At 40.5% G+C, this 24,188-nt stretch overlaps 1 protein-coding gene across 3 annotated transcripts in view; it reads left to right on the top strand.

Moving 5' to 3' along the window:
• Window positions 1-24,188, top strand: part of fam135b (family with sequence similarity 135 member B) — an 81,868-nt gene that overhangs the window by 39,687 nt on the left and 17,993 nt on the right. For all 3 annotated transcript variants that reach the window (XR_014534386.1, XM_083546765.1, XM_083546766.1), the window contains 11 exons: window positions 998-1,171; window positions 2,348-2,474; window positions 10,424-10,577; window positions 10,724-10,773; window positions 11,954-12,103; window positions 13,839-13,912; window positions 15,553-15,707; window positions 15,960-17,832; window positions 17,924-18,090; window positions 19,706-19,797; window positions 20,274-20,371. Coding sequence is in view for 2 of the 3 variants with exons in the window: in XM_083546765.1 (XP_083402891.1) it covers window positions 998-1,171; window positions 2,348-2,474; window positions 10,424-10,577; window positions 10,724-10,773; window positions 11,954-12,103; window positions 13,839-13,912; window positions 15,553-15,707; window positions 15,960-17,832; window positions 17,924-18,090; window positions 19,706-19,797; window positions 20,274-20,371 (3,114 nt within the window). In the remaining variant the exon portion in view is untranslated. The remainder of the gene's footprint in view (window positions 1-997; window positions 1,172-2,347; window positions 2,475-10,423; window positions 10,578-10,723; window positions 10,774-11,953; window positions 12,104-13,838; window positions 13,913-15,552; window positions 15,708-15,959; window positions 17,833-17,923; window positions 18,091-19,705; window positions 19,798-20,273; window positions 20,372-24,188) is intronic.

Below are 24,188 nucleotides of genomic sequence, written 5' to 3'. Positions count from 1 at the left end.
GTACGTTGTGAAAAGGGCTATAGAAATAAACTTGACTTGACTTAATGACTGATTTATCTCTTAATAACACAGAGTTCAGACGTACGCTTCGACTCATCGTCTTGTTGTACGGTGAAGTCAGTTCTAATGAGTCCAGACGGATTTGCATGGTGTATGGTAAAGTATGGAATGGAAACCATGTTGGTCCAAGTTTATTTCTATAGCGCTTTTCACAATGGACATTGTCTCAAAGTAGCTTCACAGAACTTAAAATGTAATTTTGTTGCAAAATGTGTATCCCTGATGAGCAGCCTGGAGCGACTGAAGGAAGTTAAAACTCCCTTAGATGTTATGAGGGAGAAGAAACCCTTGAGAGGAACCAGACTTAAAAGGGGAACCTCATCCTCATTTGGGTGACATCAAGAATGCGATTATAATTCTTGAGACATTACAATTCAGGATTCCTTTCACTTTCCGGAACTTTCTCTGCTCCAAAACAACCCTAAACCATTAAGTTTCCACCTTCATGTGTGACTCTGGGGGTGAGGGAGTCTCATCACATCTTCTCTCCTGTTATCTGTCTTACACGATTTCTTCTTTTAGAGAAAAAAAGTATATGTCTCATTTACTCGACCTGCGGCATCGACTGAAAACGCCATCTCAGTGTGTACGGAAGGTTAAAACGTAGAGAAAAAAGAAAACATTGTGAAAAGATGTTCTGTTAATGGACTTTAGTTTTAAATTGCACATGAACAATTTTCTGTTGCTGTAGGATTGAAGCATTAAAATGTATGTTTAAATACTATAATAACGTGATGTAAAAGTGTTATGGATTGAATTATTTTGGATTGAGATTTTTGAAAGTGCCATCAATGATGAGGTGTAAAATGAAATATCATGATGTACAGGTTGCAAAGTATCTGTGAGTTATTATAATCATTTATACCCATTATATACAGTATGTGAAAAAGTGTTTGTGTGTGTGTGTGTGTGTGTGTGTGTGTGTGTGTGTGTTTAGGTTGGCTGATGTCTCTTCAGTGCCAGTGATCAGCAGTAGGACTCTGGGTCTTCATTTCCACCCCCGCAGTGGCCTGCACCACCACCTTCCCGTCATGTTCGACTACTTCCACCTGTCCGTCATCTCCGTCACCATCCACGCCTCTTTGGTGGCTCTACACCAACCACTAATCAGGTAGCCCCGCCCTCATCATCTACCAGTTAGCCATGATATTGATCAGGTAGTCCCGCCCTCATCTTCTACCAGTTAGTCATGACATTGATCCGGTAGCCCCGCCCTCATCTTCTACCAGTTAGCCATGACATTGATCAGGTAGCCCCGCCCTCATCTTCTACCAGTTAGCTATGACATTGATCAGGTAGCCCCACCCACATCTTCTTCCAGTTAGTCACAATATTGATCAGGTAGGTATTGATATTGTACCTACTTTCAGCTGGTTACAATATTGATCAGGTAGCCTCACCCTCATCTTTTACCAGCTAGTTACAATATTGATCAGGTAGCCTCACCCTCATCTTCTACCAGATAGTTACAATATTGTTTAGGTAGCCCCGCCCTTACCTACTTCCAGCTAGTTACAATATTGATCAGGTAGCCTCACCCTCATCTTTTACCAGCTAGTTACAATATTGATCAGGTAGCCTCACCCTCATCTTCTACCAGATAGTTACAATATTGTTTAGGTAGCCCCACCCTTACCTACTTCCAGCTAGTTACAATATTGATCAGGTAGCCCCACCCTCATCTTCTTCCAGCTAGTCACAATATTGATCAGGTAGCCCCGCCCTTACCTACTTCCAGCTACTTCCACCTTCTGTTCCAGCTGATCACAGTAATATTTGGTTAACTCCACCCTCTCTTGTCTCTAAGCTAATCACAATACTAATCAGGTAACCCCACTATTCAATTCTCACATAATTCATCACAATAATGATTAGTTGTTCCTGCCCTGTCCTTCTCCCAGATAATCATAGTAATGCTGAGATACCCTCTCCTATACCTTTTCCAATCTTTTTAAGAAGCAGGAGAAGTAGAAATGTCTCATAACACTGTCTCTTTGCCTGAAAATGTGTGAGTGAACTGACACTTGACAAGCCAAAGTGGATGTGGCCTTTAGATCCTCCATTAAAAACAAAGTGGCTTGGTGGTGTTTCCCACCAGACGACTGCCTTAATGCCGCAATGCAGCAAAACAACTCCAACTCTTTGACACGTCACTGTGTTGAACCTCGGTGTCGATGCTCTTCAATTACAGCTCTATCATCCATTTATCTGATTACACACGAGACGATCGGTCGGCCTCGAGAGGAGCCATTGAACTTTTTTCTTGCTCTGCTGGATCTTTTTGTAGTTTTGCACGCAGCAGTAAGGGGCCATGGCTGGGGAAGGGATCTCCAGACAGTGAGGGTCCGCCTCCTATGATGTCAGTGGAGAACCTGATGTTTGGAGCAGGATACTGTAGACCTATACTTACAGAGGTACCTTCCTGTTTCTATCACAGGTTTATATTAAAGCATGTACTTTCCTACAGTACCTTTTCATGTAGATGAGAACAGGAACTTGTTTCATAGACATTTTGCAGCATTCAATGTTAATGTTACTTGCAACTTAGTGCTTGAGATTATTAGCTAAAATTGCTAAGCGCACATCTGATGAACCATATAATTAGGTAAGAAAAACAGAGTTGGGTCTAGAGATTTACATTTACGATATTTGGCAGACGCCTTTACCCAGAGTAAGTTACATTTATCTCCTTCATACAACTAAGCAGCTATAGGGTTAAGGGCCTTGCTCAGGGGCCCAGGAGTGGCAGCTTGGGGTGGCTGGGATTTAAACTTATAACTTTTGGATCCAAAGTCCAATGCCTTACCCACTTAGCTACCACCTCCACACTAGATATTATAAGAAGCTAATGTCCAAAGTTTGTACTCATAGTATGTCAAATACTTATGTAGAAATTCAAATAATAAATGTCGAAAAAACAACTATCCTGGTCATCAAATGCAAATTTGTGTGTTTAAAAGCTAAATCAATCGAATCATAGCTTCATTTTTCATGAAACGTTTGCTAGCGTTTTATTTGTTTTGTGAAAACGTAGCATATTCTATTCAGGTTTATTTTTAGAAGTTTTGGCGCAACTTTCACATAATAACAGCGGAAAAACTGCATACCAGGGACGATTAAAGGTCTCGAACTGTGTAAGAAAGAGAGAAAGAAAGAGTGCAGGAAAGAGGAGATTAAGGGCGAATGAAGCCGGCGATATCACTGGGGAAATGAGTTGCTCTCTCGCACTGAGCTCTTATTAAAGTCCAATTAACCTTCTGCTTTAGCACATCCCAACTCAATAATCCTGATCCAGACACTGTGTGTGTGTGTGTGTGTGTGTGTGTGTGTGTGTGTGTGTGTGTGTGTGTGTGTGTTGTGGAGATGTAGGGTTTAGCTCTCATCCTGCTAGCTACTGACTCACCCCAGAGTATTAAATACACGCCTCTACATGCACATTCATGTCTCAGTTTTTACTGTACCAAATATAAACATGCCTCTTAAACAGGAAATGAACTAGCATGGATCTGTAACGATGCTTGTACATGAATTGAAACTGAATTGAAAAACATGATTTCGCTCACGAAGAGAAAAATGTACTTAAATTCGAGTCAAAAATGTAGCCAGGTAAAGTCAATGTTCGAGACTATACCTCGCTATTCACAGGTTTTGTAGAATTAGCTCAGTGCCTAGTGTTAGCAATGCGCCGGAGTCCATTTAGCAGGAAGGTTAAATAACAAAGAATCCCTCCATAATAATGAGAACCTGATGTTTGGTTTCCTCCTGTGCCTTTCGCAGGTTTATATCAATGCAAGTATTTTCCGACATCTCATCATATATGAAAACAGGAAATTGTTTCGCAGAGATTTGGCAGCATTTAATATTCAGATCGCTCTTGACTTCGAACCAAGTACCTGAGATTCCGGTCTAAAATTAGCTTACAAAATACTAAGCGCACAACAACATGAACCATATTATTGAGAAATACACGGTTAAATGTTTACGTTTATTTCAATATCGCTGTGTTACTCAGTACCAAGTACTTGAGATTGGTTGCCATCTTCCGAATTGCTAAGCGCACATCTGATGCACCATGTAATTAAATCTAATTTATTACAGTTGAGAATTGGGATTGAATTGAAAACATTATTGAATTTTACAGCTCATTAGAAACGAGTATACAAAGGTTGCCAGGTAGAGTCACGGTACAATACAACACACTGCCTCGCTTTTCACGTTTTGTAGAATTAGCACTATGTCTAGTATTAGCAATGTGCCTGATTTTATTAGACAGGAAGCCGAAATAATAGGAAATTCCTCCATGTTTTGGCACTGTGTGTGAAAAAGAAAAAAAAGAGAGAGAACCTGATGTTTGGAGCAGGAAACTGTAAACCTGTACTCACTGAGGTACCTTCCAATGTTTATTTTAGGTTTATATTGTATTTTTAGCATCTCATTCAGTAGAAAGTGGTACATGAGCACAGGAAGTGCCAATATCGTTGTGTTACTTAGTACAAAGGGCTAAAATGAGCTGCTAGCTTGCTAAACCCACATCTTATTAAGTCAAAGAAGACCCAGGTGAGTCACAGTTAAGAATTAGGACTGATTTGAAAACAGAATAATAAATGGGAAACCTGACCTTTACTGCTATATGTGGTTCTTTTCCAAACTGTTACCACAAAGCCGGAGGCGCTCAATTGTACAGGACGCCTTTAGATGGCGCTATAATAACATTTTGCATTCACTTGAACTTGGAAACCCAAACCTGTTCCATCATGGCGATGCCCCTGTGCAAAAAGTGGGCTCCTTGAAGGTCTGATTTACATGTTTTGGAGAGGAAGATCTTCTGCTATAGAGCTCTGATCTCATCCCTACTGAACACCTTTGGGATGAATGTGAACGCTGACTGCATTCCAGGTCTCCTCACCTTCATCAGTACCTGCCTTTCATAACACCCTTGTGGCTGATAAACACAAATATCCATAATCACACTCCAAAATTTAGTAAAACATCTTCCCAGAAGAGTGGAGGGAATTAGAAGAGCAAATTGGGACTAAATGTGGAATGCAATGCTCAAAAATCACATACCAAACCTATGACCAGATGACCCAATACTTTTGGAAATATAGTGTGTAATCAATGAAGGAGATATTCTAATGATGTAGAATTAGCTCTTTGCCCAGTACAAGTAGTCCCAGAATTACACTCCACACTGATCACCATTTTTTGCTCCTGGGTAGGCTCGGTTTCATCCATGTTTTAACCTACGATATTTTCAAGGTACGATGTGACGCATCTCCATCATAGATCGTGGACTACATGTACTAGCAATATGCCTGAGTCTATTTAGCAGGAAGAATAGCTAAATAAATAGCAAAAGAATCAGTAATTTAACATTTTTTCCGCCTGAGACTAAATGACAGGGCTGATTAATTGGACAGCACGTCTCTCCGCCCCCCCCTGCTGGATAGTTATGGTTCCTCAAGGCAGGTTCCATTTACGCAGTAAATGTTTAAAGAGGTCCCTTACGTCACAGCATGGTTCCTGTTAACACCCCCCTGCAGAATACTTTAATAAGCACAGGGTTTCTTGTGTGTGTGTGTTTGTATGTGTGTGCATGTATGCAGAGTGCCCACCGTTTGATCAGTGTAACGAGCACAGCTTTAACGATCTCATAGCTGCAGGAGAAACCCACTGAGCAAGCTTCGTTCCACATCTCTATTTGCGTCTGTCCTCCATCCATCTCTCTGTCCATTGCTTTCCCCTTATAACACACAGAGAGTGGTGACAGAGCAGGTGTCATTGTGTGTAATAGTTGCTAGCTATGAGTAAGACACCATTTCTTCCTTTCTTGTTCTGGTAGATCTGGAGCTTTGCATAGGAACACTGAGAATGAGGGTGGAATACACACACATACACACATTTATAGACCTATTTAGGGGGCAATTTATTGTAGCTGGTCCACCTACTGGCCTGTTTTCCGGGGGTGGGAGGAAACCAGAAAACCCAGATGAAACCAGATGAAAGCGCCACAGCCTAAGCACTAGACCTCCAGGGGGAACCTTTTGTAGCTAAATGATAAAAAGTGATCGAAATGTGGCCTTTCAAATTAAGACACGATGTTTTTTGAAGATGTTTCTCAGGCAGCGCGCTGATACTGGTCAGAGTTGTGTTGGATCTGAAGCTTTGCATGGGAAGACTGGGAATAAGGGTGGAATGTATGGGACACTATACATGGGTCTAACTCATGACACATGAGACATTCGGGGCAATTTATTGTAGCTGATCCTCCTGCTGGCATGTTTTCTTTTTAGAGGAAACCAGAAAACCCAGATGAAACCTATATGGACAAAAGCCAATCTTGCTAGTGGAGTTATTTATAACATCAAAGAAGGACTCAATCTGGAATGAGATGTTCAAAAGGACTTTTGAAGCATGATGGTACAGGCCATTCGGTGTACTGTATGTCCATCTTTAAAGAAAAGAAAAGCGACCCGAATGTGGTTTTTAAGCCAAGATGAGATGTTTTGGGTGAAATATATGATTGATGTTCAATGTTTTCTGCACTGCTGCACCAACTAAAAGATATTACAAAGGTGTTTTCACGACATCACGTGGACTTTGGTTAGTTTATTGCCATGGATACATGTTTTTCACATAGAAAGCGTATCACTATATTGCCGTTATTTCTGCCTATATTATCGCAATAAACAAAAAAGACTTGCGAAGAACTTGGAGACTGTTCCAGCCTCTCAGCAGGCGACTATTCCGAAAACAACTTGATGAGTTTTTACCGTTTTACAAGTCAATTACAAAAAACTCCCGCGAGAACACATGCTATGGGAGGCACAGAAACGCTGACGTACATGCATTTATGTCTCTGTAAAAACAAACATGCAGACATACGCTGAGGGCTGAGAGCCAGAAGCATGGTGTGAACAGGCATGGTGTGGAGTACATCATGAAGGAATGTAAGATTCAGTCCAAGGACACAGTAAGCGAATTTCATGGCCCCCTACTGGACACGGAGGTGATACTCTACTGGAAAGAAAGTACAAGATGGTGCAAAAAGAAGACATTTATATAATAAAACAGACATACGTATCCCAAACATATTTCTTAGGAAACAAACCTAGAGCTAAAACTAAGCCTCAAACTTAAACAATAAAACTAATCTTAGCCTTCAACTCAATTTCCTTAATCAAAACCTCATACATTTGCATTAGGGGAACACTCTTAACCTGAGCTACATACATTTATTTTATTTAAATACTTAGTAGTTAAGAGTTAAGAGCCTCACTCAAGGGCCCAGGTTGGTTGTGCTGGGATTTCAGCTTATGATCTTTTAATCCAAAGTCCAACGCTTCAATAGAAGACTTTTACCTTTATTGCATTTGGCAGATGCCCTTATTCAGAGTGACTTACATTTACCTCATTTAAAAACCTGAGCAGCTATAGGGTTTGGGGCCTTGCTTAGGGGCCCAGAAGTGGCAGATTTGAACCAAGGTTGGGATTTGACTCATACCCTTCAAATGCTTCCCCAGAGCCCTAGATCTTAACCCAATCCCAATCATACGCATACATGATCAACCCTCAACCTTTAAAATAATACTTTTAAACTAAATTCTTACATTTAGCACAATTTGAAACCAACCTTTAAAACTCGACCTTAACATTAACGTTAACCCAAACTTACACCAACTTAATCCAAGCCCTGAACCCTAAACTGTAACCTCAACTTAAACTCAACTCTACACATTTAAAGTGTAACCATAATTATAACCTTTCAACCACAAACTTCTTTCTTATGCCCTCAACCCCAAGCCTTAACCCTCAACACCAAATCCCAAGCCGAATCCCTATACTCCAAATTAAGACCACTAACACTACACCACCACCCTACAACCTCAGTCTTCATTTCTCAACAATGGACCCAAAGCCTAAACCCTCAACTGTTAAACCCTGTAATCATAAACCCTAAATCCAAATCCCAAGTCCAAAAAAACACACCTGAAGCCTAAACCTTAACCCTCAACCCCAACACAACACGTGTTTCCAGACAATCACGAAGCCTCTCTGAAACCCTGCAGCCACACTGGTCCTGTGAACACAATCGAAGACCCTTCATTAAACTCTTGCCCAAGTTTAATCCCAGCACCAAGTCTTTAAACAACTGGTTACGAAACTGCACACAGCCATTTGTGGTGATTTTGCTTCACTTGAGCAAGTATATGAATCCAAACCAACTGCATTTGTTTTTACGCTGCTAAGCAAAACCTTTCACATATGAGGTGGTACCAAAGAGTTTCGAGACTAGCTCAATTTACAAGTAAGTACATTGTTTATCTACGTTTTCTCACTATCACCTTTCAAATAGCAATATGGCGCTCCCATCGTTCCTACCACTTCTGGAACGTGTCCTGGAAGTATTCTTTTTACAGCGTGTCAAGCACCTACTGCGATTCGCACCAGAGCTCTACAATGTTGTCAGAACGGAGACCTTTGAGCTGGATCTTCATCTTGGATCGTTCTCTGCTGAACATCATGCACAAGTTGGCGAACTCATCGTCTTCCAGTGATGTTCCTCCGCACTTGAAGCCCTCTGTCGCATTTAAACACTTCGAACGACTCGGTGCAGCATCGCCGTAAGCCAAACGTGTCGTGTCAAACGTCTCTGTGGCAGATTAGCTCTCTTTCCTTGCGTTATGAAATACGCAGACGTGGAAACACACGTGGTCGAATAGCATTAATTATACCAATAGTCTCGAAACTTATTTTCGTGGAAATTGTTTAATCCACGTATGTTACTATGCAACTACTTGTACAATAGAGATGCTAATGGACAAGCAGAAACATATGCGAGACGCATTCGTCTCCCCTCCCACCGTTTTTGCTGAAATGTGCTGTATTTACTGCTGGCTCCAAATCCTTTCGTCCCATCGTCCATGTTTCATCAACATCTGGGAATTAGATGTTTGCGCATGTTAGTGTGTTTACCAGGTGACAACAGGTATGTGTGTGCATTTTTTTCCCTGTCACCAGGAAGTCTGGAGGTTACCCTGAAAGGGAGTGCCACGTACACACGTTCCTGGTTTTAACTGCTGTAAACTTGCTGAGTCTAGTGCTCTCCTCAACGTTTGATCTTCTCGTAATTGTCGAGCTTCAGGCTAGAATGTGATCACAGCTGCTGGGCGAACAGCAAAGAAAGGAAACGGGAGAATGACAGAACGAGATGGTTTACTAACAATCTATGAAGGCTGAAGATACACTGATGAGAAAGTGTAATAAGTGTTTAGTAGTTAGCAAAACATCTCAAATGTTCAAAACAGGGCCCTCGAACTGTAAAAATGATCATTCACACCACTATGTTGAAAAAAGACACCTGACACTTTTCTGGGAAGATGTTCCACTAGACTTTTGTGAACATTTGTGGAGATTCATTCACCACAAGGGTGTTATTAAACTGATGTAGGTGAGAAGGTGAGGAGGCCTGGGGGGGCAGTCAGCGTTCACGTTCATCGCAAAGGTGTTTATTAGAGCTTGTTGGAGCTCTATAGAGTAACAGAAGATCTTCCACCTTTTCCAACCCATGTTAAGCAGATCTTAAAGGAGCTGGCTTTGTGCACATGGGCATCGTCATGCTGGAGCAGGTTTAGGTCTCCTAGTTTAGAGAAAATGTCATGACTTTGTGGTAAATTTTGGGAAAGAACCACATACGGTTTTAAATGTCATGCGTTCGAATACTCACGTCATATTCACGTAGCAGCAGCGGTGCTGAGAGAACGCGTTCGATACACGGTTCAGCAACGAGAAATCAGTTGCTTTCTATAAAATAAAAGTATAGAACATCTACAAATAATTGTATATAAACAAATCGGTTGTTACCGACACACTTATGTCAAAAACGATACAAATGGCAACCTTTTAGTTTTTTTTATACCGTTCCCAGAGTTTGGAGTTTTCATTTATTAATATGCTGATAAACCTAAAACTAATGCATGCTTTATATGCACACTGACATTTTTATACTTCCCTGCCTACATTTCACCATTAATTCCCATCGTCTCATGTTGCATAGTAGTAATGAGTAAATGCATGAAATATCAGTGTTGCACGTGTTTTCTAGTGAAAAGCATTTTTTTTCTTTTTCTATCATAAAAATTCTTGTTTCTTGGTTTGGCCAATCAGCAGTCTCTCAAAAGCTGTGCATTCCTGATGTGCTCGACTTCTTCAGAAGACATTTGTTTAAGATTTTATTAAAGCCTGTGTTCTGTCCTGAAGGAAATGACAGGGCAGAAATTTACCAGGAGATTGTAAAACCCGACCTTCAGTCTACATATGTGTGTGTGTGTGTGTGTGTGTGTGTGTGTGTGTGTGTGTTTAGGGCAGTTTTTACGTGGCAGCAGAGAACTGCCTGCAGCGAGCTCACACGTGGCACAGGACACTCTGTCGCCTCCTGCTGGCTGCTTATAAAGGACTGCACTTCTCCATTACTATGCTGATGAAAGACAATCCTCAGATGCAGCGTTGTGAAATAGGTACGCTAATAACCTCCACACGACGTTTTAGTGCCCAGCAATCCCACACAATACAATAAACTGAATAGGACTAACAATGTTAAAAAAAATTTATTTTACATTCATTTAAGAGCATTAATTGCCTCTTTTTTTTTTTTTTCCTACAGAAGAGCTGCCTGTTGAGGAAACAGTGGACAATCGGACCGTCGACTTACAGGTTCGGAAAACACGCTTGCGTTAAAAGTCCTGATTGGGAATTGCTTCAAAAGTGATACAAACTGCAAAAGTCCTGCATCAAATGCCCAGTTTCAAACTGACAGAGTCTGGAAGGAAGCCTAGAGAAAGCCCTCAGAGATCTTGTTCAGCAAAACTCTGAAAATATATATATTGAGCAGCTTTTGAAAAGATTCCTGAGCCCCATTCTTGGTTTAAACCAATTCGATTTCATTACAGTTTGAATTTGTAGCTTCATTTGGCTATATCATGCTGAACTACAATACGAGGCGATATCAAAAATGTGGTGCTGTTCAACGTGAAATTCTGCGTAAAACTGGGAAAATCTGCCACAGAGACGTTTGACATGAATACGTTTGACATACGGCGATATATTCTGCAACGATTCGCTCTAAGTGTTATGAGTGGCAGATGATAATGATGAAGATCCAGCTCAAAGCTCAAGCAGAAGGTGTTTGACCCTCTTTGAAAAGAAGACTGCCAGGACACGTCCCAGAAGTGGCAGGAATGCTGAGAGATTATTAATTGTTAAATAAATAAAGTATCTCTTCGCTTGAACTAGGAGACCCAAACCCAAAAGCATAATAATGCCACTGTCCACAAAGCCAACTCCATTAAGATCTGTTTCTGAAGTGGTGGAAGATCTCCTGCTTCAGAGCTCCAACTCTATTTAACACCTTTGGGATGAATGTGAATGCTGACGGCACCCCAGGCCTCCTCACCTTCATCACTACCTGACTCTTCTAACACCCTTGTGTCTGAATACTTTCTTTCGGCTTCTCCAATTAGGGGTCGCCACAGCAGTGTCTAAATGAATCTCCAAAATATCTAGTGGAGCATCTTCCCAGAAGAGTCGAGGTTCTTATAAGAACAAATCAAGACCAAATGTGGAATGGGATGTTCATTGAGAAGCACATAACAATCTTATGATCAGGTGTCCATGACCTTTTGTGCATATAGTGTAGCTACAGTTTCTGTTTCTACCATTTGGAAATGAAAAGAAATTGTAGAAAACTATTTACAAGATGTATGATTGTCCACTTCAATGGGAGAAAAGGGAAAATGTGTCAATAATTAGTGCCGTTACAGTATTTCAGTATTACAGTCTTCTTGCATATCATTTAACAATCTTTTTTCCCCTTCCTCTGTTTTTGCGTTTACAGAGTGGTCATGAGAAGGTAGCTGAGCAGATCTCTCGTGACTTGTCTCAGCTATGTTCCAGGCTTGCATCCCTTTGGGCTCAGTTCATTGAGGCTGCTGTTCCAAATCCCCAGGTCCGCAGCTACCTCGCCCAGGAGCACCATAAGCTCAGGGTGGGTGAACTTGTTTGCAAGGGGTTCATATTCATATGTACTTCCTTCTGTTCATATGTACGTTTGTGCTCTGGAGAAGGTTAGAATACCAGTTTGGGAGTTGTAATTGATGAGCATTATATTACGTACCCACAAGGTTTCATAGCCAATTAGTTGTCTACTTGATTTTTCTGGTGCATCCCTGGATAGTAGTCCAATTCTGAATTTGACTAGACCATAGGAAGTGAATCAAACATGGTGTGTGGTTTTGAGGCATGAATTATTGTGTATGTACACCGATCAGGCATAACATTATGACCGCCTGCCTAATATTGTGTCGGTCCCCGTTTGCTGGCAAAACTGTCTTGCCTTCGTTTCCCACGTGCGATTGCCCATGACCCTGTCGCCAGTTTACGACTGTTCCTCCCTTCGGAGCACTTTTGATAGATACTGACCACTGCAGACCAGGAACAGCCCGCAAGAGCTGCAGTTTTTGGAGATGCTCTGCCCATTTTTCCTGCTTCTAACACATTATCTTTGAGGACAAAATGTTCACTTGCTGCCTAATATATCCCACCCACTAACAGGTGCCATGATGAAGAGATCATCAGTGTTCTTCACTTCACCGCTCATAATGGTATAATGTCATAATGCTATGCCTTTTTGGTCTATGTGAGCTGCCAAAGTGGGCCATTGAGGGTCGGATCAGTGCAATATTGTTGTCAGAAAATAATGACATTTATAGCATTTGGCAGAGGCCCTTAAGTTCAAAGTTAAAGGCCTTGCCCAAGGGCCCAACAGTGGCAGCTTGGTCTTGCTAGGGTTTAAACTTACAACCTTCTGATAAGAAGTCCAACACTTTAACTTCTACTCCGACCAGTGAACCAAAGAAAATCTGACCAAAGAATATATTAGATTTAAGAGTTCCATTTCTGTTCTACATCCCACCCAAATGGTATTGAAAATGCCCAAAGAGTTGCAGTACAAGTGATATGGAGACATTAACATGCTCAGAAGTTACTGATCGGGAGGTCAGGGGTTCAAGTATTGCCAAGCCGTTTTTTTGGGGGGCCCTTGAGCAAGCCCCTTAACCATTAAATGCTCCAGGGGTGTTTTATCGTGGCTGGCCCTTAGCTCTGACCCCAGCTTTCTAACATTGCTGGAATATAAAAGTACATGTGACAAGTATAAAGCTGCTTTCTTTCATTACTCATGCTTATGTTGAAGGTGTACCCTGAGTACAATCTGAACAATTTAGTGGGAACAATTTCCTTTCGTTATCATTATTACAAAATGTTATACCGACCATAAATGTAAGTACAGCTATAAGAGAGAAATATTTTAATAAAGAATGGTCCTTGGATAATATCCTGGGAAATCTCTTAGTCAGTGTAATCATTTTAGGGCCATTTGAAGACAAGCCAAAAAACCTGGATAACATAATAATTACTCCATTGCTGAAAAGTGTGGCGATTAAAGAGTGTGAACCCTCTGGCTAAGGAGGAAGAATAGTTATGAAAGCATATTGCAGAGGCAATAAGCATAAGTGTTGGGAAATTATGGTGTGTGTTTCCAACTACTTCTGTTTTTTTGAGTAGTTCAATACCAATTTAGACCAGACCATTTTTTTTTCGATGAAATATCCAACCAGATTTCCTCCCAAAACCACACAAGTTGAATAAAGTCAAACCCCTACAAAATTGTATTGCCCTCATGCGGAGTGTTCAATGTGATTGTAAATTGACCTTCTCTGCAGGTCAGAAGATTCTCTGAGGGCTACTTCTTCACTGAACATCCCAAAGAGTCTTCACTCACCTTTCTGGAGGAGCTGTGAGCACTAAGAATTTTTTTTTTGTTCATGACTATACAATTTTTTAATCGATTTGAATTCTATTTCTTACACACATTTTATACAGAGTTTCTAGTACAAACTTTCTAGTTATATTCAGTATTAAATGTGACTTATGTGAATTATATGTGACTTTCACTCTCTACTCAACTACATTTCTGATTTAATAGATGAACGTTTTTACTCCATTATATTTTAATTGACAATGATGGTTACTAATTACATTTTGGGGGGTTTATTTATTGTGCAGAAGAATAAATTGCAAAAGAACTAAAGGGTATTGAAGGTACTAGATATGATTTGTCTTTTTGGGTTAATTGAATCTACTTCACCTGAAGGCAAATTAGCATCTAATGTTTTCTCTACTTTGTAACATTATAATGTCATTTTATTTGTTAATTAAAGATTTGCTTTTGAAAGGTTGCTTTACTACTTAGTTTTTTGACCGATCGATGCATGGTGTAGTAGACATTTGAGTAGATCAATATGAGTCAAATACTAAAGTAATGTTCAAATCAGGTTTATATCATACTTAACTTGTAATGGAGTAGGTTTTGCAGTAAGGTGTCAATATTTTGACTCAAGTATGAGGTGGTATCAAAAAGTTTCCAAACTAGCGCTCCCACAGATCCGGTTGCTTTCACTAAATGAATATCAGACACCTTAAACCTGGCAGTTAACGGTTTTTAAAACTCGCTATTGACAGTCTGGCCCTTGGGATGAATTTGGGGTGCACAGTAAATCTCGAAAAAATAATGAGCATGCACTTGGTTGAGCTGCAGACATGCCTCGCCTTTTACGGTCATGAAGATGATTGGCTTTTCTACTGTGAAGACTGTTGCTTTGCCACAGGGTCATACCTGTACACCCAAGTTTCGTCACCGGTAATGATCCTCGACATGAAGGACGGCTCATCCATGGCATGTTGACGTCATCAGACTTTGACGCGGTCTTCCTTTTGCTCCTGGGTCAGCAGCCTGGGGACGAACTTGGCAGCAATGTTGTGGATTGTTCTTCGACAATCATCATGCACAAGTTGCCGAGTTGTTACAATATTTTTGGGGGTTGAGCTGGTTGAAGGTCATTCTGATCCCTCGTCATCTTCCAGTGGTGTTTTTCCGCTCTTGAAGTGCACTTGACACTCAAAACACCTCAAACGACTTATTGTATATACTTGGCGAATTATGTCAAACGTCTCTGTGGTGGATTTGCCCAGTTACATGCAGAATTTGACATTTGCATTTGTTCTAACTTGCAGTCCATAATGAAATCGCAGACGTGATAATGCAGATGGTCAGAATAGTTGCACAGTTCCGCAGTACACAGGATGATGGCAGCCTTGTGCTGCCATCTGTTGGTGTGTTACATAGTTAGTCTTGGAACCTTTTGATACCACCTTGTATGCTTTTCCTGTACTCTTTACACCTCTGCCAGGGATTGCTCACTGGTGACAAATTTAGTGTTATTGTGTCCAAGGTCACTGACAAAGTACTTTCAGTGTAAGAATTTGCTCTATATGTGAATGCAAGTGCTGATATGATACACATCTAATATCCATCAAAAGGACTATGGCACATACTGACTTATAACCCACTACAAAACTATCTTTACCTCATTTCAGGATAAGTAGGCATGCTCAGGTGGCTGTGGACTTGAGGAATTCAGAGTATCTCAATCTTATGCCCCCTCTGCCGGTCGAGTGCCTCGACATTGACGGTGATTGGAACAGCCTTCCAATCATCTTTGAGGATCGATACGTGGATGCACCCTGTTTAGGTAAAACTGAAAGTCCACCCTATTTGAAAGATGTGGTTGCTAATCTGTCTTTTCTATGGATTGACTCTCAGATTTATCCTTTAGTTTGTGTTTTAAATTTTGACCAGGTGTAGTGTATCATGTTTTCCCTCTGTGTACTTGGAACATGTTACATGTATAAATATAGCTTTAGGGCTCGTTTAAAATTAATTTTTTAATTAATGTTCTCAAATTACACATTTAACATTTTTGTTTTTGTTTTTTACCTTTTAGATTATAAACCTCATGTGCCAGAGGAGGCAGGCTTAAACATTCAAAAATCTAACAATTTTGATGAAACACGGAATCATTCCATGTCTCCATTCAAAAGGAGACCTCAATCACCAGCAATAAGCACTAAGGATCCTACCTCTGAAGACTTAATGGACCTACCCACTTACATGACTCTAATTGGATGCGAGAAGGACATTAAAAAAGAGGGGAATACAGTTGAGTCGGAAAGTCTAGTTGGCTCTTTAGATCAGAATAGATCAGAATGTATAGAAACAAGTGAAACCGAGTTCAGACCCAAGGTTGAATCGAGTGCCGACAGTCATCAGGAGAGCGAGGTCACCACAGAAAAAGAGCTGCCGGAACAGCAGACTGCTTTAAAATGCATAACTGTCAGACCCAATGATTCTGACCCTTACAAGGGGAATGCGGTACTGATCATTCAGTCAAAAAGCATTAAACCTACCAATCTCATGCTCCCGGTTATGTCAATGTATTCGTCTGCAAATTCCCAAAGCAGTAATTCAGAGATCCAAGACACCTCTGAGAAACATAGCAGCAAGGGAGGTTTGAAGGACACTTGTACAGAATCACCTGCACTTACCCAAGCAAAGAATGCTGGTAGCGTTGATACAGTGTTGACTAATTCTTCTATAACAGACCGGTCAATGACACCTCCACACAACGCCGACATTCTGCCGCTGGACCACCCTTTTTCAGAAACGCCTCCGAAAGCTGGCTTTCTGGGCAAGTTAAAGATAATAAAACGTTCCTCCTCTGTAATCTCTGACTCTGGCATTGAAAGTGAACCCAGTTCTGTGGCCTGGCCCTTAGACGTTCGATCCGGGGTTGTTGGAAGCCGTGACCCCTTGCACTTCTGCCGTCGACGGGTACACCGTAACTCCCTGGAGGGCCTTCAGACTGAGAGCCATGGCAGCCTGCCCAGTGCTACCCAAGCCTCTTTAAGCTCAATTAGCTCTTTGCCTTATGAAGATGAGGATGAGGAACAACAAAGGCAACTCAACACACTCACCAAATCTGCTTCTGCTCCACAGATCAGCAGCCCTGACAGCAATAATGATAATGTAATCCAGGACCCAAGTGATCATGAGAAGGTTGTTCTGGAGGCTTCTAGTCAGATAAGAAACAAAACTAAATGTGCCAATGTAGACAGCAAACAGAACGTATCTGATCAGACGTTTGAGGAGATTCAGCGGGAGACTGAAGATATCGAAACTAACACTGGGTTAAGTAACATCTCAGAACTCTTACTTTTTCACAAGTTTGCAAAAGAAATGTCTAATGCAACAAGTGATACTGATGATGTAAAAGAATGTACTGGTGTGCTGCATGATGGGGTTTCAAGCATGCATAGTGACAGTAAATATTGCGAACCCAAGGGTTCAAATATGAGTACTGAAAATGATTTCGATACTCACGATTGTGATGCCATTGGTTTCCATGATATTCAACTAAGCGAGCGAGACGATGGGGAACTTGGGAATATCACAAGTGTACCAAACTATGAAAACCAGATCAGCCAAGAAAGCAGTACACCTTATGACATCAAGGACCTTCCAACCAATGGACGAGAGCATAAGGGGAAGGAAGGACATTCAAAGACTTATCAGGTGCCAAGTTCAGGCTTGGCATTTATGAATAAGAAAGTGGTGGAGGTGGTCAATTTGTCTGTTTCATGTGCACCAACTTGCCTTCCCTTTTCTTCCGTTCTTCGTGACTCACCATCTGTCAGTGGCCTCTCTGTCCGTCAGGCCAACTCTCCCATTACCCATCAGCCACTGGGGTCTTTTGGAATCATCTCATCCTCTTCCTCCTCCCTCTGTTCGGAGCAGGAAATTAGTGAGAGAATGATAAAGTAGGTTCCAACACAAATTTGGTCAAACCAGATATTCTAAAGATACTGTGTAAACAAATTTGAATTCAATCCATTTTTTTGTTTGTTTTAGTTTTTATAAGGCTAAAGAGGCGTTCCTGGGGAAGTTAGCATTCCGAGCGACTCTTTACAGCGATCTTCCTCTCCTTGCATCTGACCACCCATACTTCCCACCTGAAGAGGACGAAGAGGAGTTTGGGGATGGAATTCATCTGGTAGTGTGCGTCCATGGGTTGGATGGTAAGTAATTTATTTGTCTTGGATTAATCCTAAATAGATGGATACTATGTTTGTCCCATGAAACTTTCCATAGCTGTTTTACAAATTTTTATTTTACTTCTCACCCGTGTAACAACCGCAGTGCCATTTACTATCCTTGTTTAATTAGAAGACTCATTACCAGGAGGTTTCATGTGCAGAATTAGGGTTGTCTCAGTTTTATGTCCATTATGCAAAATATCTGCCATAGTTTTCAATATGATTGCACTTGCACCTGCCTCTTGCCTTTTGCCTCTTCCAGAGCATGTAGGATTACATGACTGGATATTACCCTAATCCCCCAAAGGGGGGCTTCTAACAGACCTCCCCAGGCCTCCCCTGCAATCCTGCTGAATGTTTTTTTTATGAGTTTAAGGTCTAGGATTAGTTAGGCTAAGACCCATAAATGCTTATTGTAATCTTCCTAGTCACTGGAAATACCAAAAACAAGCTGTAGAGAGGGGTTGAGTGGTCTCCTTGCCTGAGGGATCTTAAGTGCAGTCAGATCAAAATAGTGAGCCAAAGAGTTATAATAGTGCCAATGCATTGTAGACTACAAATTTGTGGAGTGTTAAGAAAATTCTAACCTCAATGAAGATTTTTTTCACATTCTATATTTTACACTACAATTTAGTACTTCACATTCGATTGGTTAAAAAGGCAGCTTAAGGATATACCTGGTATGAGTTCTTCAAGCTTCGAAATATGGATCAAAATGGTCTATATAGATGGACATCTATATTGACAACATGCCCAAAAGGTCATACAATTTATGACCAAAAGGTCATAAATGCTTTCTTTTAATACTCTGTTGCACTCTATTGATATTGTAGGTGATGTGTGGGGCAGAAAAAAGTCCTGGAAAAATGCATGCCTGCTGTAGCAACAAAACTTTGTTCATGAGAAACTGTGGCTAGTGGTCTTTTTTAATCTAAAAAAAACCCCCAACTCTTGAATGTACAATACCCTTGGTCTTTGTTTCAGGACCAAAAGTCATAAGATTTTACCCAGAGGTAGAGAAGCACCCGGGACCAACTTTTTGGCCTTGCTTTAATCCAGTGAGGACGATGAACAGACATTTTACTTGCTAAAGTTATCCTGGAGATCATGGTACTTTGGTGGGAGCAATGAAAGATCAAATTGGACTTTTGATGGTGTGGCAACTGTATGAGGTGGTATCAAAAGGTTTTAAGACTAACAGTGCTAACTGGTGCTATTGTCCATGTGCATTACCACATCTGTGATATCATCACGGACAAAGATAAAAAGATTCTTAAAGATAAAGATCCAGCTAAAGGTCAACCTTTTGACACCATTGCAGAGATCCAGCACCAATCACAGAAGGTGCTTGACACGCTTTGAACAAAAGATTTCCAGGACACATTCCAGAAGTTGCAGGAATGCCGGTAGTGCTGTATTGCTGCGCGAGGAGACTATTTTGAAGGTGATAGTGTGTAAATGTAGAAAAATAATGTACTTTCTTGTAAACAGAGCGAGTCTCGAAACTTTTAGATACCACTTCATATAAAGCAGATCTTAGCTTAGAGTCAAACTTTTTGCTAATATGGAAGTATTTTTGGAATTATCTCTATTTCAGGAAACAACGCAGACCTGCGTTTAGTGAAGACCTTCATTGAACTCGGCCTGCCAGGGTCAAGGCTCGATTTCCTCATGTCTGAACGCAACCAGGTAATAATCCACACTCTAGACAAATCTATTCTAGACTATTGATTTATTCTGGACATTAAACTAATTAGCACTTAGCCTAAGATGATTAAAATTCAGTCAGATTCAGATTTTTCAGACTTCAGCTTGTGTAATTAGGGCCCAGATACTTAATTACCAACATTTTACCTATTTTGAGCATTTTTACAAAACAAGATACATGTGCTGGCCTCATTCAATTCCATTTAATTTAATTAAATATTATATTACTTCTATAGCATTTTGCACCAGTGGATGTTCTTACGAAGCAGCTTTCCAGCTTCACAAAACTCATTTACCAGGATGTCTGTCATTTATTCAATGATAATATAAATAAATCTATTATTGTAGAAACAGAGAACAGAGACATTAAGGGAAATTGTCATCTCTACCATCTCTACTGTCACTAATGCTCCCTCTCTCTCTTTATACACACACACACCACTTGCTTCTCTCCCCAGACGGACACGTTTGCAGATTTTGACACAATGACAGATCGACTGCTGGACGAGATCATTCAGCATATTCAGCTCTACAATCTCACTGTGGGAAGAATCAGGTGTGAACACACACACACACACACACACACTTGCACCAAACACACAGGATAGGGTGGTAGAAGTAGTAGTAGTGATAGGGGTAGAAGAAGTGGTAGCAGTAGTAGTAATAGGGGTAGTAGTTGTGGTAGTAGTAGTGATAGGGGCCGTAGTTGTGGGGGTAGTAGTAGTAGTAATAGAGGTAGTAGTATGGTGGTAGTGATAGGGGTAGAAGTGGTAGTAGTGGTAGTGATAGATGTATTAACAGTGGTAGTAGTTGCAGTAGTAGTAGGGGTCGTAGTAATAGGGGTTATAGTTGTAGTAATTGGGGTTGTAGTAGTAATGTGGTAGTAGTAGTGGTGGTAGTAATATTGATAGAGTAGGAGTAGTGGTAGTAGTAGTGATAGGGGTTGTAGTAGTGGCAGTAGTAGTAGTGATAGGGGTAGAAGTAGTGTGTGTAGTAGTGATAGGGGTAGTAGTAGTAGTTGTAGTAGTAGTAGTAGTGATAAGGGTAGTAGTAGTGTTTGTAGGAGTACTAGGGATAGTTGTAGTGGTAGTAGTAGGAGTAGCGCTAGGGGTAGTAGTAGTAGTAGAGCTATGAGTAGTGGTAGTAGTAGTGGTAGTAGTTGTGGTAGTAGTAGTAGTATTGACAGGGGTAGTAGTTGTAGTTGTAGTAGTAGTAGTAGTATTGATAGGGGGTAGTAGTAGTAGTAGTAGTATTGATAGGGGTAGTAGTTGTTCTTGTAGTAGTAGTAGTAGTAGTAGTATTGACAGGGGTAGTAGTAGAAGTAGTAGTAGTAGTATTGATAGGGGTAGTAGTAGTAGCTGTGGTAGTAGTAGTGGTATTGACAGGGGTAGTAGTAGAAGTAGTAGTAGTAGTATTGATAGGGGTAGTAGTAGTAGTTGTAGTAGTGGTTTTGATAGGGGTAGTAGTAGTAGTTGTGGTAGTAGTAGTGGTATTGACAGGGGTATTAGTTGTTCTTGTAGTGGTAGTAGTAGTAGTAGTAGTAGTATTGACAGGGGTAGTAGTTGTAGTAGTGTAGTAGTGGTAGTAGTAGTGGTAGTAGTATTGATAGGGGTAGTAGTAGTAGTAGTAGTAGTAGTAGTACTGACAGGGGTAGTAGTAGTAGTAGAAGTATTGACACGGGTAGTAGTTGTAGTAGTTATAGTAGTAGTATCGATGGGGTAGTAGTTGTGGTAGTAGTAGTAGTGGTAGTAGTAGTAGTATTGACAGGGGTTGTAGTAGTAGTAGTAGTAGTAGTAGTAGTAATATTGATAGGGGTAGTAGTTGTGGTAGTAGTAGTAGTATTGATAGAGGTAGTAGTAGTAGTAGTGTTAGTAGTATTAATAAGGGTAGTAGTTGTAGTTGAAGAAGTAGTAGTAGTAGTAGTAGTAGTAGTATTGATAGGGGGTAGTAGTAGTAGTAGTAGTAGTAGTAGTAGTATTGACAGGGGTAGTAGTATTGATAGGGGGTAGTAGTAGTAGTAGTAGTAGTAGTATTAATTGGGGTAGTAGTATTGATAGAGGTAGTAGTAGTAGTGTTAGTAGTATTGATAAGGGTAGTAGTTGTAGTAGTAGTAGTAGTATTGATAGAGGGTAGTAGTAGTAGTAGTAGTAGTAGTATTGATAGGGGTAGTAGTTGTAGTTGAAGAAGTAGTAGTAGTAGTAGTAGTATTGATAGGGGGTAGTAGTAGTAGTAGTAGTAGTAGTAGTATTGACAGGGGTAGTAGTATTGATAGGGGGTAGTAGTAGTAGTAGTAGTAGTATTAATTGGGGTAGTAGTATTGATAGAGGTAGTAGTAGTAGTGTTAGTAGTATTGATAAGGGTAGTAGTTGTAGTAGTAGTAGTAGTATTGATAGAGGGTAGTAGTAGTAGTAGTAGTAGTAGTAGTATTGATAGGGGTAGTAGTTGTTCTTGTAGAAGTAGTAATAGTAGTAGTAGTAGTAGTAGTAGTAGTAGTAGTAGTATTGACAGGGGTAGTAGTAGAAGTAGTAGTAGTAGTATTGATAGGGGTAGTAGTAGTAGTTGTGGTAGTAGTAGTAGTATTGATAGGGGTAGTAGTTGTTCTTGTAGTAGTAGTAGTAGTATTGACAGGGGTAGTAGTAGAAGTAGTAGTATTGATAGGGGTAGTAGTAGTAGTTGTGGTAGTAGTAGTAGTATTGATAGGGGTAGTAGTAGTAGTTGTGGTAGTAGTAGTGGTATTGACAGGGGTAGTAGTAGAAGTAGTAGTAGTAGTATTGATAGGGGTAGTAGTAGTAGTAGTTGTAGTAGTGGTTTTGATAGGGGTAGTAGTAGTAGTTGTGGTAGTAGTAGTAGTATCGACAGGGATAATAGTAGTAGTAGTAGTAGTAGTAGTAGTAGTAGCAGTATTGATAGGGGTGGTAGTTGTGCTTGTAGTAGTAGTAGTAGTATTGACAGGGGTAGTAGTAGAAGTAGTAGTAGTAGTATTGATAGGGGTAGTAGTAGTAGTTGTAGTAGTGGTTTTGATAGGGGTAGTAGTAGTAGTTGTGGTAGTAGTAGTGGTATTGACAGGGGTAGTAGTTGTTCTTGTAGTAGTAGTAGTAGTAGTAGTAGTAGTAGTAGTATTGACAGGGGTAGTAGTAGAAGTAGTAGTAGTAGTATTGATAGGGGTAGTAGTAGTAGTAGTAGTAGTAGTAGTAGAAGTAGTAGTAGTATTGATAGGGGTAGTAGTTGATCTTATAGTAGTAGTAGTAGTAGTATTGACAGGGGTAGTAGTAGTAGTAGTAGTATTGATAGGGGTAGTAGTAGTAGTTGTGGTAGTAGTAGTAGTATTGATAGGGGTAGTAGTAGTAGTTGTGGTAGTAGTAGTGGTATTGACAGGGGTAGTAGTAGAAGTAGTAGTAGTAGTATTGATAGGGGTAGTAGTAGTAGTAGTTGTAGTAGTGGTTTTGATAGGGGTAGTAGTAGTAGTTGTGGTAGTAGTAGTAGTATCGACAGGGATAATAGTAGTAGTAGTAGTAGTAGTAGTAGTAGTAGTAGTAGCACTATTGATAGGGGTGGTAGTTGTGCTTGTAGTAGTAGTAGTAGTAGTAGTAGTATTGACAGGGGTAGTAGTAGTAGTGGTAGTAGTAGTATTGACAGGGGTAGTATTAGTAGTAGTATTGACAGGGGTAGTAGTAGTAGTAGTAGTAGTAGTAGTATTGACAGGGGTAGTAGTAGTAGTAGTAGTGGTGGTAGTAGTAGTAGTAGGAGTAGTATTCATAGGGGTAGTAGTTGTGGTAGTCAGCGTTGGTAACGCGTTACTTTTGACAGTAACTAATACTGTAACGCGTTACTTTTAAAAATAAAGTAACTCCGTTACCGTTACCGTATGGTGCGTTACCCGTTACTTTTTTAAATGAATGAATTTGGGCTGAAGTGTAGACTACAGCCTTACCTGTATACAGCAGCGTCGCATTGTAGGATTGGTGGATGAACCACTGTAAACAGGAAGAAGACGCACTGTGGGCGTGTCTCCGTTTATTCAGGTCTGTGCGGTAGTAATGGCGAGTCGAGGCGAGAGCAAGACGAGTTTCTCAAAGTGGAAATATGCTCATTATTTCACTTTAGTTGTCTTTCTGGTTCGAAGCTCGTATCTACTGTGATAGCAATACCTCCAGAAACTCCATGCCTCGATGAAGCTAGAAGCTAACCTGGTGTTCTGTTCTACATTGTTAATAGTTTTTGTACTTCAGCTGTGAAAGGAACATTTTAAGAGCTTAACACAACAGCAGAAGCCACTTTAGTTTTTGATTGTGAATATATTATTCAGCTTGTTTTGTTGTTTATTTCAGAAATCCTTGTGATATATTCAGTATGTGTTGGTCTGACTTAAATAA

The sequence above is a fragment of the Silurus aristotelis genome (genome assembly GCF_946808225.1).
Source record: "Silurus aristotelis genome assembly, chromosome: 7".
In the NCBI taxonomy this organism is placed as follows: domain Eukaryota; kingdom Metazoa; phylum Chordata; class Actinopteri; order Siluriformes; family Siluridae; genus Silurus; species Silurus aristotelis.
Note: the sequence above shows the minus strand (reverse complement) of the source record. Positions and strands in the feature narration are given on the sequence as shown.